The sequence below is a fragment of the Trypanosoma melophagium genome (assembly GCF_022059095.1).
Source record: "Trypanosoma melophagium isolate St. Kilda chromosome Unknown ctg6segment0, whole genome shotgun sequence".
NCBI lineage: Eukaryota > Euglenozoa > Kinetoplastea > Trypanosomatida > Trypanosomatidae > Trypanosoma > Trypanosoma melophagium.
The window spans coordinates 550,978-566,101 of NW_027125189.1; the positions used below are offsets into that span (position 1 = coordinate 550,978).

Consider the following 15,124-nt stretch of genomic DNA (forward strand, 5'->3'; position numbering starts at 1 on the left):
ATAATAATAATAATAATAATAATAATAATAATAATAATAATAATAATAATAATAATAATAATAATAATAATAATAATAATAATAATAATAATGATAATAAGAGAGAGAGAAGAGAAAAAAGTGGATGCGTAACATGAAAGGAGTGGAATGGAAAATATATGATTGAAAGGAAAAAAAAAACATTTTAAAAATAAAAAAAAGGTACACTTGGAAGTGAGATATAAAATAATATTAACGAAGTTTAGTGTTTTTAATTTTTATTTTTTTTCATTTTGTGAAGGGAGAGGGAGGGACCACACTCACACCCACTCTCTCTTTTCTTACTGAATAAACACAAGTAAGTCTAATCCACTCTTGCAATGAAAAAATTAAATTTCTTTTATAAATGTATTAATTGGTTTTGTTCATCAAATGCTGACGAGTATACTCGTACATCACAATAGAACCTGTGACGTGCACATTAAGCGATCGAATAAGACCAAACTGTGGAATTTCCACACAAACATCCAGCAATGGAAGCAACTGCGCAGGCACCCCATGTCCCTCTGCCCCAAGAATAATAACCGCACGCTTTGGAAATTGATAGCATGCCATAGAAACACTACTGGCGGTTTGTTCAATCCCAATAAGTGTATATCCCTCCTGCCGCAGGGATCCCAAGTAAGTAGGGAGGTTGCGTGCGGGCACAACTTCCCACGGGAGCCACAACTCGGCACTACGGGCGGCCGCAATGAAATGCGGGTGTTCAAACACCGAGGCATCCGGCACCACAACCTTCTCCATTGCGAAGATTTCACCACAGCGAAAGAGTCCGGCGATGTTAACAGGGTTTTGCAGTAATGAACCAATAACAATAACGGGTTGTCGCTCTGTCTGTAGAGATCGTGGGTGTAGTTCATTGTAGATCTGGCTATTCCACCACGGCGTCACTTTGCGTTGAATGTTATCATCGCCACTACCGCTACCAGCAATATTATTATTATTATTATTATTATTTGTTGTAGGGTTTGCAGCGTTGTTGGCATCTGAGAGAAGTAAAGCCATCGCTTCAGCAGTGTAATCGATACAATAAGCAGCGTTACTTTCTGTATGAGGAATATAGGGAAAATCCTTAAATGGCTCCAGTACATGATGACCATTAATGCGTTGTGTGATAAATTGAACACGAAGCATTTCAAGTGAATTTCTTGCCCCAATAAGACAACGAAGTTCTCGATCAATGAAACGCATTCGTTCAAAAGCTACAGCTGGAATAGATTCCATAAGAATATTAGCACTTTCTCTTCTCTGTATACAAAATAATTGGCGTGGAGTAGATGCCTCAGATAAGCTAAAAAATAGTTGTTCACTATGTTTGGCGCGAAATTTAGCATGCTCTGGAGCACGGCCAATATAGTCGAAAATCATTTTTTCAGTTGGAGGAAAAGTTACACCTTTTTCTGTACAAACGTTATAAATATGATAAAGTCCTATATGGCATATAATTCGCAAAAGATGTTGATGTGATGTACTCTGCTGGAAAAGACGGTGAAGTAGTGTATTAATAAGACCATCTACAGGTTCAACCTCTCCACGTAGCTGTTGTAATATCATATGACTCATTACTAAGAGATAACTTCCACATACTTGTGGGCGTAAATCATAGTTCATCATTGCTGAATCAATAATGGTATAGAGAATAGGTTGACGTTCCATTATTTTTAACGTATACAACTCCATAAGACGTCTTACACTTCCCAAATTAGTGATAGGTAAACACTTTAGTATAACCTTTTCAACAATTTTACGCAAATCATTTACACCTTCTATCATGGGTAATAATGCACAAAGTAATTGCCAGAGACGAATACGAGAACGATGTGGTTTAGAGTTTGGCTTACATGCATCTCCAACCAACGCCGTATGATTGAGATTCCACTCCAGCAGCTCCAGTGAAAGTTCCACCGCCCACTCACGTCTTAGATAACAACACCAAAGAATAACAGAAATAGCAAAAGCACGGCCCACAGATGCAATTCGCACTGTTGGTGGGTATTGCGCTCGTAGTGTTTCAGACCATAATAACATCAATGGTTCTGTTATGGCAACTAATGTCTCAGAGGGTTCTTCTTCACGACTGTTGTTGTATAACACGGCCATATGTAAGAGCAATTCTTTAAATCGCATCCAATTCATTATTGGATCCCGCATTACTTCTGCAGAAACAGTGACGGCTGCCACATAAGCAGAACGGTCAGAATCTGTCTCATTTAGTAATGTTTTCGAAATGTATGATTTCACTAATGCCTCATGTTCGTCTGTGCCATTGAGGAGGGCATTAAATGCAAGAACTGAAACCCGCGCGTACTCTCTAGCCCCAACATCAGCAATGTGTTGAAACATAGCTGTAACAATCCTGGTATAATCTAAATTAATATTTACTGTATTAGTACTAGTAGTAGCAGCAGCCACCCAAGCGAGAATATCGTAAACGCTTGTTAAAGTGGTCCCCCAGCAACGGTCAATTTGATCAAGACCATATTCCTGCAGTGTTACCAATAACTCAGGAGACAAGGATGGATCTAATGTATTGCAAAGAACGAATATAACATTATAAATACCACCCTGATATTGTGCTAAAAGAGTGGTCCAGGAGAGATTTGTTAATCCACATGGAATATCACTTGAAGTTAGTCGTAGCGAGGGACAATGTGTGAGTTGATCAATCCAACAAGGAGGAAAGGCAGCATCAAAGTAACAGTGACAGTTAACATTGTTGCTTTCTGCATCCTGTAAATTGGTTGTACTTTTATTTAATTCAATCAAACCACAAATTACACCTTGTAGTAGGCGAGATGTGTTGCGGGCAACTACCATTGCAGCAAAGTGTTGGGCCACTATGTTAGTGGCATCTAAGGAACTAGAACTAACACACATGTTAGAAGTAGATAGTAAGAGGTGAACCAATTCATCAATCCGTTGCTGTGAGTGTAGTTTATGTGATGCTCCGTATGGGTCATGTGAAACAGCTATTTGCTCTGCAGAAACAACTGCAGCCACCACGGCATCCCATTTTGCGGTGTGTTGTAGTACCCATAAATCATCAAGTAAGGCATCTGATGTTTGAATATTAATAATTGCCTGTGTGGCCTGTCGAAGAGAACTAAGTGCTAGGGTGTATATAGTTTCACTCAATTCAATCACTGTAGTGAGAGAGTAGTATCGTTTACATGCCACAGTTCCAACGGAATGGTGAAATTCCACAAATGCTACAAGTGCAGCAAAGAGTGAAGCATGTGAAATGTAAGATCGTTTAGAAAATGAAAGAAGTGTTGTGGTAATCTCCCGTGCTACATGCGTGAGTACCTCTCTGTCTTCCGCCTCTGCCATATCAAGAGCACCAGAGAGAAACAGTAGTTGTTTACCCTGTACCTCATCAACATAAGTAGAACGAAGAAAAAGTTGTACATCCGCAAGCAATGAATCAGAATGTAGTAATGATCGTAGAAAATAATAAAATTTATTCTGCTCTGTTTGATTCATACGTGAAAATCGAACTAACTGATCATTGAGGAAAAATGGGTCAATACACGTACCAATACTACCAACATGTCCCAAGGAGTCTAAAGTCACAGCACTATTCCCAACAGAGTATCCAAGAGGACCACACATACAAAACAATTTCCAAAATTCAGAACATTTACGTACTTCCACAGGATTAATACTTGCAAAATAGAGAAGTGCATTGAACGTAATCGCACTTAACCGCACATCCAGCCAGAAAGACATATTATCATGTACCGCATCGCGTAAAACGAGAAAGAGCTCTTGCAATACCCCACTATCTGTTATCATCTCCCACGTGGCATTCCTACTCGCCTTATCATTCTTTTCACTTGCCAATCCTTCTGCAATACCGTGCAGAATACGAAGCAGCATCGTAGCACCGTGTCTACTCGGCCTTACGGAAACACAATGCAACAATCGCCGCATGGCCTCCTTGCGTGTATCGGCGGTTTGTAAAACATCACAAAAAACACGTGTATAGAATTTCTCCAGTTGATCTGCAAGGGGACCTGCGGGACCCGTTAGAGCCCTCAATTCAGGTCCCTCAAAGCTTTTAGTATCTAGAAAAGATGCAATAAGTGGTGTTCGGTCGAGTTCCGTACATAGTCGTGAGTCAATGGCCGTTTCCAGTACATTTGTAAATAAGAAAACACTGGAAAATAGCTGAAGCACTGATGTATCTAATGACCATACGCGATGTAAAACAATCTTTCGAATTGCCATATTTGGATGAAGTAGCATCTTTAAAAATAGGAATTCTATCCAGATAGGGTGAAGTCCTCCAGAACAAGAAATATTTTCTATCTTCCAATTTTCATTGTTATTGTTATTATTGTTTCCAAGTTCTTTCCAAACTTCAATATCACAAGACAACTGTTTGACGAGAGCATCTAATTTTGGAAGTGCTGGTTGAATAATATGTAGACCATACTCATTGGTGGCTTCAAGAACAAGAAAAAATAATCCCCATTGTACATGACTCCCATTAGGAACCCATACAAAGTACGGGTTAAAACAAACTACTTTTTCCCATCCTTCTTTAAGTTGCTGTTCATGCGTTAAATCAACAATACGTTTTAAAAGATATTCTGCTCGTAGTTGCATATTCGCCCGATGTCCAGCATTCCTTTCACACGTAACTGCCTCCCAAAATCCAGTTCGTAGTGATTCCCATAGATACGAAGAGCAACGATAGTCTCTCTCCTTGTTACCATCAGTGTAACGAAAAACATACTCAAAAAGTGCTGCAATAAGAACAATTACTTCTGCCTGTTTTGATTTATCAGCGGAAAATGTCTGCAGAAGATCTTGTATGCGCGAATGATACCCAGCCAGTGACTCTTGTCCTCCAGAAAGCATCAAAGGTATTAAAACACGACGAGAGAGAAAAGATGTTATTAATTCATCTCCATGTATACAAAATAGAATATCAATCGCAAAACAAATCAACATATCTTTCAACATTAACTCATGTTGTATAATATTTACCATTTCTTCTTCCTTTTCTTTTTTATTACCCTCTATTTGTTCTTGATGCTTCTGATTATTACGAATACTCACAAGTGCATCTGCACAGCAAGCTAACAACTCCATTGCAGTTTCAACAGGAAACTCAGTACTCGCATCTCCACCTTGCAGTGAGGCACCGGCCATTCTCACTAGAACCACCGAAAGACCCTTCACTGCGGCTTCTGCAAGACAAAAGCAAACTGCAGAAACTATAGACTTTGAAAAAGGAGTATGCGCAGTCAGTATAGAATGCATTACAGACTCCCATCGCTTTATATACTCCCCACCTACTTCAACAACGTTACTACCACACACCAGCGAGCACAGAGAAACAACATGATAAACTGTGCATTCTTCCTTATTACACTCGAACATGGAAAGAAGCCGCATAAATTGAGAATGCTGCTCAGAAACGGAAATTGCTTTCGTTAAATCCAATCCAATACCATACACATTAGAGGGAAGGAGACAATCGCTCGTTCTGTTACACCGTCTATGCAGTGCCGAAACAATATCTTCCAAATTTGCCTGCATCCCTGCTCTACTCACGTTATTTCCTTTCCTTTTTACTTTACCGTTAACCAATATATATATATATATATATATAGAAACAGAAACAGAAAAGAAAAGGAATACCTAAAATATATTTCAAAATTAACAAATATATTTAACAAAAAACTTTCTACATGCAATGACGCTGTTACTGATTATGATCAGTTTGCTTTTCAAGATAAAAATCAAATGCAACAAAGCACAACAACACACAAACATACAATAATAGCAGAAAACAAAAAAAAAACTGCCAAAAATAATAAACCTACCATAATCTCCACAGAAACATACACCAAATGTCAACAGGAGACTACAATCCCAACATCAATAGACGAAGAGTCCACTGCAGCAACGCCAAGTTCACAGGGTCTCTACACCCAATACCATTCTTTTTCTGTTTAGCAACACGTAAAGGATACTCTGGCAACCAAATACACATAAAATGGAGCTGATCCATGGTGCGCTCCATGTGTCGCACATCTGCTATGGCAGCAAAGTCCACCAAAGACACTCTACGCCTTGCTGCTACGCCTGCAGACGTATTGCTGTCCATCTCTTCGATCAGCTTATACGCACGTGCATTCCGAAACACACGTGCACCTTCAGGAAGGACATGCCCCACTGTATTCGAAGTCCACGGTACTGTGTAGTATACGTAGTCCGAAACAACAGTGGGACCCGACACCACCCCACCAGCACGGTCTCGGACGCGGGACAAGTATCTATCAATGTCATTGGGCTGACTTACCCCACGCTTCCACCAGTACATAAAGGAAGCCAGATGCACAGGTGGGTCCCTGATCCGAAATGCATCCTCACGGTAAGTACGAGGTGTGGGATCCCACACATAGAGAAAAATGACCAACACACGCCCACCCAGCGGGGCTGCTTGACGGCAGTTACTGTTTTCCAAAGAAGGCGCCATGTAACCAGGAAAGTACGTGTCTAGAAGAGATTTGTGCTGGCATGCCACATCGAGGATAAGCTCATCACGGTCCTCATACACAACATACATGGCGTCATGGTGAAAGTATTGCTCCGCGAACACCTCTTCACCCCGCAGAAAGAACATCAGTCGCAATAGGAATTGACGCATCATCGAGTCTCCAGTAACGAGAATCCCACGGCCGTTGCGGCCAATGCTCGCGTGGTGCAGTATCGACAGCGCCGCACGCGGACTGAAGTAGCGATAGCTCGGACACGCAGCTGGCCGCACCTCGAACTCAGCGTCTGACGCACCACCCATCTCGGAGGCAACAAGCGTTGCGTTGCTCTGCCGACCGTTGTACGTCGCCCGCGAAAAACACGCCTCAGGCCCTCCATGCAGCTGCCGCTTCAGTGCATCCAGTGAGAGCAGCCTCAGTGGCTTCCGGAACACACCTCCAACGTAAAACCCACACAGAGGCGGCCCGGGGCGCAGAATCATCTTGCAGTACACGGGAGAAACAGGCATGCTCACACGAGAAGGGTTCTCACAGTATTGGCGCAGCTTCCTGTGTGTTAGCCACGCACTGCGATCACACATGGTTCCATTCCAGCCCAAATGCGGTTCTGATGACGCTTCACCACTATCAGCAAAGGATGAAGGGGTACTTTCTGACGACGGCCCTTCAGCGACATCATTTCTATACAGCCAAATCTGATAAAAAACAACATGGGCAACAGAAAATAGAAGAATCGCCGCCAAAACAAACAAAACATGTCGTTTATAAGAAGGTATCATACCTAGAGAGGAGACAGTGAGGGGAGGAAAAGAGGAGATTGACGGGAGCAGGGATAGCCAACCACCCCACTGTGTACCACAGATGTATCTCTTCGGCTAGCAAACCAGCAGGGGCCACAGACTAGGGCGACGCTGGATTAGAAACCGAATGGGTACATAACACATACACACACACACACACAGAGGAGGGGTCAGGAGAGACAAAACACAAGTAAAAACAGGAAAGAGAATATGTATATATAGAGTTATAGGCATGCTATACTTCCAGTGAATCTGTGAAGAGGGGATTCAGGAAAACAGTATTCTCTCGTTTCACTGGCTGACACAGCAGTCCACCTTTCATCTTGTAGAATGGGTGATATGCATGTTGGGTGAGTACGGCTGTTGTACGAGTTATGGGGACGACAAGCGTACTTTCGCTGGTATAGCAGAGAGCAACTTATCGGCTAACAAATCCAAAGACGAATATTCCTGGTGCCCCAATGCTGATCGCGAGATTACAGCACGGTACCGCTGCTTCCCATTATCATCCCAGTTGGGGGTTAAAGCGATGGTCCTTCTGCAAGAATTCATCAAGTCATTATCTCAAAATTAACATACACTAGAATATGTAATACGCCCACAGATATGCAAATAAATACGAAAAATTCTACACGTTTGTAATGGCAAGATGCAACTTCGCTAAATCTATTCTTATTAATGGAATGGTATATTAAAAGAAGTAACGTGGATAGAAGAAAGAAAAAAAACTGGAGAGGCAGTGTTCCTGGACCTCTCGTCATTAAGCTAAGAGTGAAAAGGCTGCTCTCCAACCCATGTACAGCGTTTTTTTTTTTTCCATTCAGTTTTTACGGCATAAGGCACACAAAGGTTGTTGAACAGTAAAATGATGAAAGGAAAACAAACAAAAATGTCAAAGACACTCTTGAGTTTCAAGAGGACCACCGATTACGTTAACACACTTTATTCTTTTTACACCCCTGTAATAGAGTGGGAAACTGAACATACTTTACACTTCTGGGTATGTGTTGTGAGTTGTAAATTATGGTATCGTAAGGTTGGTCATTTTTGTACTTTCTCCCGCTTTTATTTTTCTGGTGTTTACTGGTCAGCAATACAAAAAAAAGTTTCCACTTTTGCCTTAAACTCTCTTGTACACTCACTGATGTCTTACGTAATGCAACGCTTTCGTGTGCCACTTTTGGTGTAGATCAAACTTATATTCTATAATGTCTTTTTTTTTTTACTTCTATTCACTTATTCTACTTACCTGGTTTTGTTCCTGCTGCATATTATCACTATCCTGTTAAAGAATCATCCCAGTCATATCAATAATCTTCATGGTTTGGGGAATTCAGTCAAGCAATCACAATAGTTGCATAAACAGAAAAAAAACAGTTTGATCCTTTAATTTACCAATGGGATTGAATTGCAGTACGGCATCGTGGGATTAAAGCACACACACAGAGACAGACGGACACAGACAAAGTTTCACTTATATGTACGTATAGATACACAGTACGGATATATTTAAGTATATACGTACATAGATATATATATATATAGTACAAACTTATCATTATTATTGTATAGAAAAAAAAAACATGTTGTACAACAGAAAAGTGGGACTCCGTCAACAAGGGCATTGATTTTTCTTCACTAATATAAAATGACAAGGGGTTATCTGCTTTTATTCCATCCTCCCAATATTCTTTTTGCCACTCTTTATTTTTTGCATCACTCCCCCAGTGTAATATATGACAAGCATATCAGAGAAGACTGAAAGGGAAAACAATGCAGAACAAGAGAGGCACGGATGGACTAAGAAAAACGCAGATCGTGAAGGAAAAAGATGCCGCGAAGAGCCACGAAAAAAAAAGGATTACCTAAGTAAGAAAATGACCAAGAAAAATCAATCACAGATTCTTACCAGAGACTACAACAGTAAAGTGAGAGCGGCTTATCGTGGAAACAGGAAAACAAAGAGAAAGGGGAAGCAAAGCAAAAAAAAACAAAAAAAAACAAAAAAAAACAGCAAAACAGCCACAGAGAACAGGATCACACATTTTCAAAAGAATTCTCAAAACTAGTAATACTTGTCAAGCTTTAGAAAAGCCATCGTTCTTACAAATGGGCACAAGAGTCATAGCAGAAGGAAACTCGTTTCTCGTTCAGGCTCTGTGGAATTCACGCTTTTGTTACAGTGTGGTATAAATACGTTCTTTCTGTTGTGGATAACATTTATTCTGTCTGACGAGACCATATTTGCAATGTTCATCCAGCACCACGGCTACGCTCAGAAGGTCTTGTAATGGGTATGCAATATTCTTATTGGTTGACTCCCATAACTTCAAAACGTTGTCTCTAAAAAAAAGAAGACGTGTGGTCGCTGTAGGAAAGAAAAGGGCACGTTAGGGAGAGGAAAGGGGGAGGAAGTTAATATGGTCCGCTCCTTATATTTTCTTTTTTTTTTGCTTTTTCACGCTGCAGTTTCTACCACAATTATTTTTTTCTTTTTTTGTTTGTACTCATCCACGAACTTCACCGTAGATGGTTATAGCAGTACCAAAAACTGCCGCAACAACACCACCGATAAGCAGCAGGTGTGTAGCGATGAAGTTCGACCATCCCACCTCCCTAAGCGACCAGTTGCCGGCGTACATGTGAAATAGTGCGGGAAAAATAAACGCCAGGAAACCACCGCAAACCCCACCCAAAAAGCCAAAGACAACGCTTATATCTGGTATGAAGAGTCCAAGAATAAGAGCGAGGAGTGCGAGGAAACCACTGACAATAAGATTGCGCCACGTTGGTACATCTGATGTCTTTCCCCAGTGTAAAACATGGTAAACAGCGTCACGTGATGGTTGAATACAAATAGCAAACCCAACACAGAGTTTGAAAGCCATACCAACATACGCAATTGCCATCATTATGTCATTCTGTGGAGAATACAAGCGTAGAACAGATTCTGATGCAGCGGCTCCAAAGTCAGCGTAACCAAAGAAACCAGCGAGAAAGTAGAGAATCCCAACACCCGTCATACTTAGTAAACTGTCCCGTGTCATTCGTCTTGGTGTTGGGTTTTTCATCTCCTCATAGATTTCAAAACAGTTCACTTGACATATAAAGGCGAAAATGAACAAAGAAAGGCCATTTATCGCTTCAAGTCCACTGTTAAATAATCGAAGATCTGATGAAAATCCCCCCTTTAATCCATGAGTAGCGGCGTGAACAATCATACAGATAACGAAAAAGACTATCAGCGTGACTCCAATGACAGAGGCATACCGAAGGGAATTAATTTCCTTTGGAAGAGAAAGGGAAAACATTCCTGCAAACCAAATAGCGCTAACAATTACTCGTTTTCCAGAATCTGTTTGAAGGAACTCGGGTGCTGATGGTGCATTTAGCAACGGTGTCAATAAGTCTCCCACAGAAATCACGTAGCCAACACAAGTTCCAAAACAGAATATGAACATCAACAATGCTGTAAAATAATCCACGCCCCGACCAAGCAATCCGCGTGCCATCTCCTCATATGAACGAAAACCGGTCTTATCTCTGGTGAGTGCAAGCAGTCGAATTGAATATATAGTACATGCACAACACAATACAAGGAGAATCAGAGCAACTATGATACCAGAATCATGAAATCCAGATGGTAGTACAACAATTCCAGCTCCAAGAGTTGCACTGGCAAGATTAAAAGCATTGGATGCCATTCCCCCGTAGGGTACAATGCCAACGATTCGTTTAAAGAAAGAACGTTTCTTAGCACTCTCCATATTTGGGCTTGAGGAGCCATCCCCAATAGACACATCAGGTTTAGGCCCAATTTCTACATTTTGGACGTTGCCAGAGAATTCATCATCCAGCAAGCCATCAAGGGGTGGCTCTCTTGATTCAGTCGTGTTCATTGGCATATACAGAAGATATATAAAAAAAACTATCCGATTCAAGAAAAAGAGGAGAAAAAAATAAATTTATATTTTAATAAAGTTATATAGTAAATTAAAAAGAAGAAACAAAAAAAAAATATAGCACAATACATTCAATTTCTCCAGAGAAGGGCCGTCCGAGATATACAAAGACTCACACAATAACACACACACACACAATTGCTGACCTCCTTTTCTCTCTTTTTATTTATGTCAGTTGTTGCTGTAGTTAGTCTTCAAATCCTCCATATTATCAACCCATGCACGTTTGATTTTTAATCCTCATCCAACACATCTTTCGCGAGCCGCCATCCCCATGGATTCTCTGGACACGGGTATGGTGGAGCAAGAGGTGTACCGGTGCGTTTTCGCTCTGCGTCCTCCGCTGCGTGTCTAAGTGCCTGCTGCACTGCCGTCAAGCCTGTGCCCCAAAAGAGCAGCGGCCGGTCGGGTACCCGCCACGTCTGCCCGAGAAGTTCCGGGCGGAACGGACGCTCCTCCGTTGCCTCACTCCCATTTAACCCCAATATGTTATCATTTGTGTTTGTGTGGTTGTGCGTGGCCTGGCCATTGCCCCCTCCTCCCCGTCGGCGGCGCTGCTCAAATGGATTTCCCGCCGCCCGCTCCTCCGCCAGTCGCCGCTCCCGCCACGCCCGCACGTCGGCGGCGGACACGTACGACATGCCGGTGGGGACCGGCAGCAGCGGGGGCCGCTCCGCCTCCACCATCGCCTCCAGCCACGCCGCCTCCGCCCGCACGTCGCCCTCCACGAGGCCGAGCAGCCGCCGCGTCACCCGCGCCCGCCGAGCCCGCTGAAGGGCACGCAACTCCTCCGCCAATGAACCACCACCAGCGCCGCCGCCAGGCATATTGGAATCCTTAACGCCCTTTAGGCTACGGACAATGCGATGGAGACGCTGGGCCTTCGCCGCAGCCGCACTCGCCACACGACGTTCTTGAATGACACGATGAGTGATAGCACGTATCTTGTCAAAAAGTGCTACAGCTTCAGCATCATCATAGACGTTAAATACGCCCTTCTCAGATTCATCCAATGTAGAATTACTCTCCAGTTCCTTTGATTCAACATTAGAGACCGAAATAGATTCTGTCTTGGATTGAGATCCAGATAAGGCTGCCTTTCGCTGCATGATGCTTTTATAGAGTTCTCGACACTCTTCTGCCTCTGGTGTGTCTTCCACACCCTCAAAAAGTTTAGCGTTTTCTCTTACTCGTTTTATCTGCCTTTCCATTTGCATATGAGCCAAGTATCTAAGGCGTTTTTCATGCAGTGACTCCAGACGTTTATCTCTAGGATCCATAAACATTTTCTCAACAATATTTACAACCTTCTGGACCTTAACATTAGCAACTTCAGACTCTGCGAGGTTAGCAATAGTATTATTTGTCGCTGAGGATTGATCCTTTACCTTTAGCACCATACGTTCCTGTTCCTGTATTTGAAGTAATTTTTTATACTCTGGAGTATTCTGTAGTGGAATTAATAAAGCTTTTTCATACCACCTCTTTGCCCAATCAACAGGATGGGAACCTTCTTTTGATGCATAGTACTGCACAACATCCAAAGTACTAAAGGTTCCAGCATTCATTGAATAGAGTTTACGTAGATTTTCAACATAGGCGTCAAGAGTTTCATCCTTTGAAGTGTGATAAAATCCTTTTCCTTGTGTTAAACGAGCAAATACTTCACAAAATTGCAAAAACTCCTCCTGTGCCTGCATCTCCGTTAACACAGTTTCTGCAACATCCATATCAAGACCAACAGCCTTGCTTATTACTCGTTTTAATCTTTCCATACGAGCTGCTTTTTTATGTTTCTTTTGCTCTTGTTGTGATTCACCACTTTTTCTTAGAGCTATTTTTTTTAAACGTTCAATTTCTGCCATCTGACGATGTCTCTCATCTAGTGTTACCTGACGCAGACGCATCTCTGCATACTTAAAGGTATTAGAAAGATGTTTTTGTGTTTCCACGTTAAGATCCGCTGTCATATTAGCCAATTGTCGTCGTTCTGCCTCAGTACTTATACCTTCACGTTTCTTGCGAACATAATCTGCAAAAACCTGCTTGATATGTGTCATGGCATTTTCTAATTTATGAACATTATCTGCATCAAATAAAGAAGCATCGGCGGCATCATATACAGCTTGTGAAACACCAAGAGAATGCTGTGGATTCTTCAAATGTACCGGTAAACCAAGTTTTATACGCTCGTATTCATCCCGAACAGTTTTTTGAGGATCTAAATCTCTTGCATCAGCCATTGTAGTCTCAAAATACCGTCGTCTCTGCTGTTCTGTTGTTTCTGTTGGGTGTTCACGCAGCATACGACTCATGTACTTTGTAAAAGCATGTTTATCATCCATTGATACACTTTCCCATTCGCTGTCTGTCATGTGTTTCGCCCTTTCCGCCACCTCCTTTCCAGCATTTAATGAAGCTCTTGCGGAGCGTTCCCTCTTGCTTCGTGGGAGGTGAGAGGGCGTATTGATACTCTTGCCACTTCGACTAGTACCCATTGTGTCATTTCCTCCACCGCCAATACCTGCAAACATTGCCTGTTGTTCGAAATTCTTCTCCTGTGCGGTGTGCGTTGCCATCATGCGACGGATCTTCGCCCGCTGACTGCGTGGGTTGAGCAGAGAACTGCCGGGGGATGGCAGGTGGCCGCCCTGCCGCAGAAGCTGCCCTGCCGCTCGCATGGATTATCCAGAGAAGGGATCCCCTAACAGGGTGAAAGAATCCTTCTACTCTAATCGTACAGTTTTTTTTTTTTTTTGAGGGGGCAAAGGGAATTCACAGCAGGAAGAAGAAAAAGATTGAAAGGAGTCTGAGGAAGAATAAAACAAAAAAAAAGCAATAAATGGATCGTTGATACCACCCACCACAACTTCCAACATAGATAAGAGATGAGAGTGCTTTCAGAGCAACGAAAAAGCAAAACAAAAACAAAAAAAAGTTGTATGTTTTTTTTTTGTTATTTGCTTTATTGAATTCTGGGGCATACGAGGTTCCATCACATTTATTACAAGCGAAAAAAAAAATGAGCGTCAGAGACACGTAAAGGAACATGAAGAGGATGAATCCCTTTCTCCCTCATCAACTTATTACCGTAAGCAATGTGAGGAAGATAACCACCGAGAACAAGACCGTACACGCATAATAAATAGATAGATAGAACCAAAAGCAGCTTTCTCAAAAAAATTTCTTTAAATGCTCGAAAACATCTTTTACTTAGCTTTAAAGTTGCTCTTGCCTCTTTTTCTCCCACAGGGCGTTTGCCTAAGAAAAGACAAAAACACAAAATGCAGAACTAGTGAAAACGTGATGTAAAGCATTGTCTGTAATTTTAACAACAAGTAATCCAACTATGAAAGAATATATAATCCTCACTCCGGTTACGACGAAAAGAAGAATCCATCACATAGAAGGAGGGGCAATAGTTCTATCAGAAAGTTCCGGCTCATAAGCTTCCGCAGACGCAGCTAGTCTCGATGCGATATCCACTAATGCACGATCCAGTGGCTCTGTTGTAGGTAAAACTGAGGATCCAGACGAAGACACAAAAGAATTAAATACGTAAGGAATAGATACTCCTTCCTCACCCTTAACTAAAGGTTCAGAATCTGCGTAATCCAATACACCATTATCTCCTCTCCTCAAGCATCCCTCATCGGTATTTTTCTCTTCTAGTTGCAAAGTAGAAAAACTAGTCAGCTCCTCCAGAGGAATTGGACCGACAGAAGACGTCTCCACAAACTCATTCATTCGATGGCACTCAAAAGTAACACAAGCAACAAATTGCAACGTATACAAACAACAGAAAAACAAG

The 15,124-nt window shown here is 41.9% G+C and overlaps 6 protein-coding genes across 6 annotated transcripts; 1 reads left to right on the plus strand and 5 right to left on the minus strand.

Moving 5' to 3' along the window:
* Positions 1-390: 390 nt before the first annotated feature.
* LSM04_004463 (tRNA/rRNA methyltransferase) lies at positions 391-5,589 on the minus strand (the record flags this gene model as incomplete). Its single annotated transcript, XM_067332449.1, has 1 exon — positions 391-5,589. The coding sequence occupies one exon, from the start codon at positions 5,587-5,589 to the stop codon at positions 391-393; it is 5,199 nt and encodes a 1,732-aa protein (XP_067186892.1).
* A 328-nt stretch (positions 5,590-5,917) lies between these two features.
* LSM04_005637 (uncharacterized protein) lies at positions 5,918-7,330 on the minus strand (the record flags this gene model as incomplete). The annotated part of the gene is made up of 1 exon (XM_067332450.1): positions 5,918-7,330. One exon carries the CDS (start codon positions 7,328-7,330, stop codon positions 5,918-5,920), a length of 1,413 nt encoding a protein of 470 aa, XP_067186941.1.
* A 364-nt stretch (positions 7,331-7,694) lies between these two features.
* On the plus strand, positions 7,695-7,925 carry LSM04_003492 (uncharacterized protein; the record flags this gene model as incomplete). The annotated part of the gene is made up of 1 exon (XM_067332451.1): positions 7,695-7,925. One exon carries the CDS (start codon positions 7,695-7,697, stop codon positions 7,923-7,925), a length of 231 nt encoding a protein of 76 aa, XP_067186840.1.
* A 1,933-nt stretch (positions 7,926-9,858) lies between these two features.
* LSM04_006341 (Amino acid transporter) lies at positions 9,859-11,256 on the minus strand (the record flags this gene model as incomplete). Its single annotated transcript, XM_067332452.1, has 1 exon — positions 9,859-11,256. One exon carries the CDS (start codon positions 11,254-11,256, stop codon positions 9,859-9,861), a length of 1,398 nt encoding a protein of 465 aa, XP_067186978.1.
* Positions 11,257-11,546: 290 nt separating this feature from the next.
* On the minus strand, positions 11,547-13,994 carry LSM04_000528 (uncharacterized protein; the record flags this gene model as incomplete). The annotated part of the gene is made up of 1 exon (XM_067332453.1): positions 11,547-13,994. One exon carries the CDS (start codon positions 13,992-13,994, stop codon positions 11,547-11,549), a length of 2,448 nt encoding a protein of 815 aa, XP_067186722.1.
* A 718-nt stretch (positions 13,995-14,712) lies between these two features.
* LSM04_005070 (uncharacterized protein) lies at positions 14,713-15,060 on the minus strand (the record flags this gene model as incomplete). The annotated part of the gene is made up of 1 exon (XM_067332454.1): positions 14,713-15,060. One exon carries the CDS (start codon positions 15,058-15,060, stop codon positions 14,713-14,715), a length of 348 nt encoding a protein of 115 aa, XP_067186918.1.
* Between the last annotated feature and the right edge of the window lie 64 nt (positions 15,061-15,124).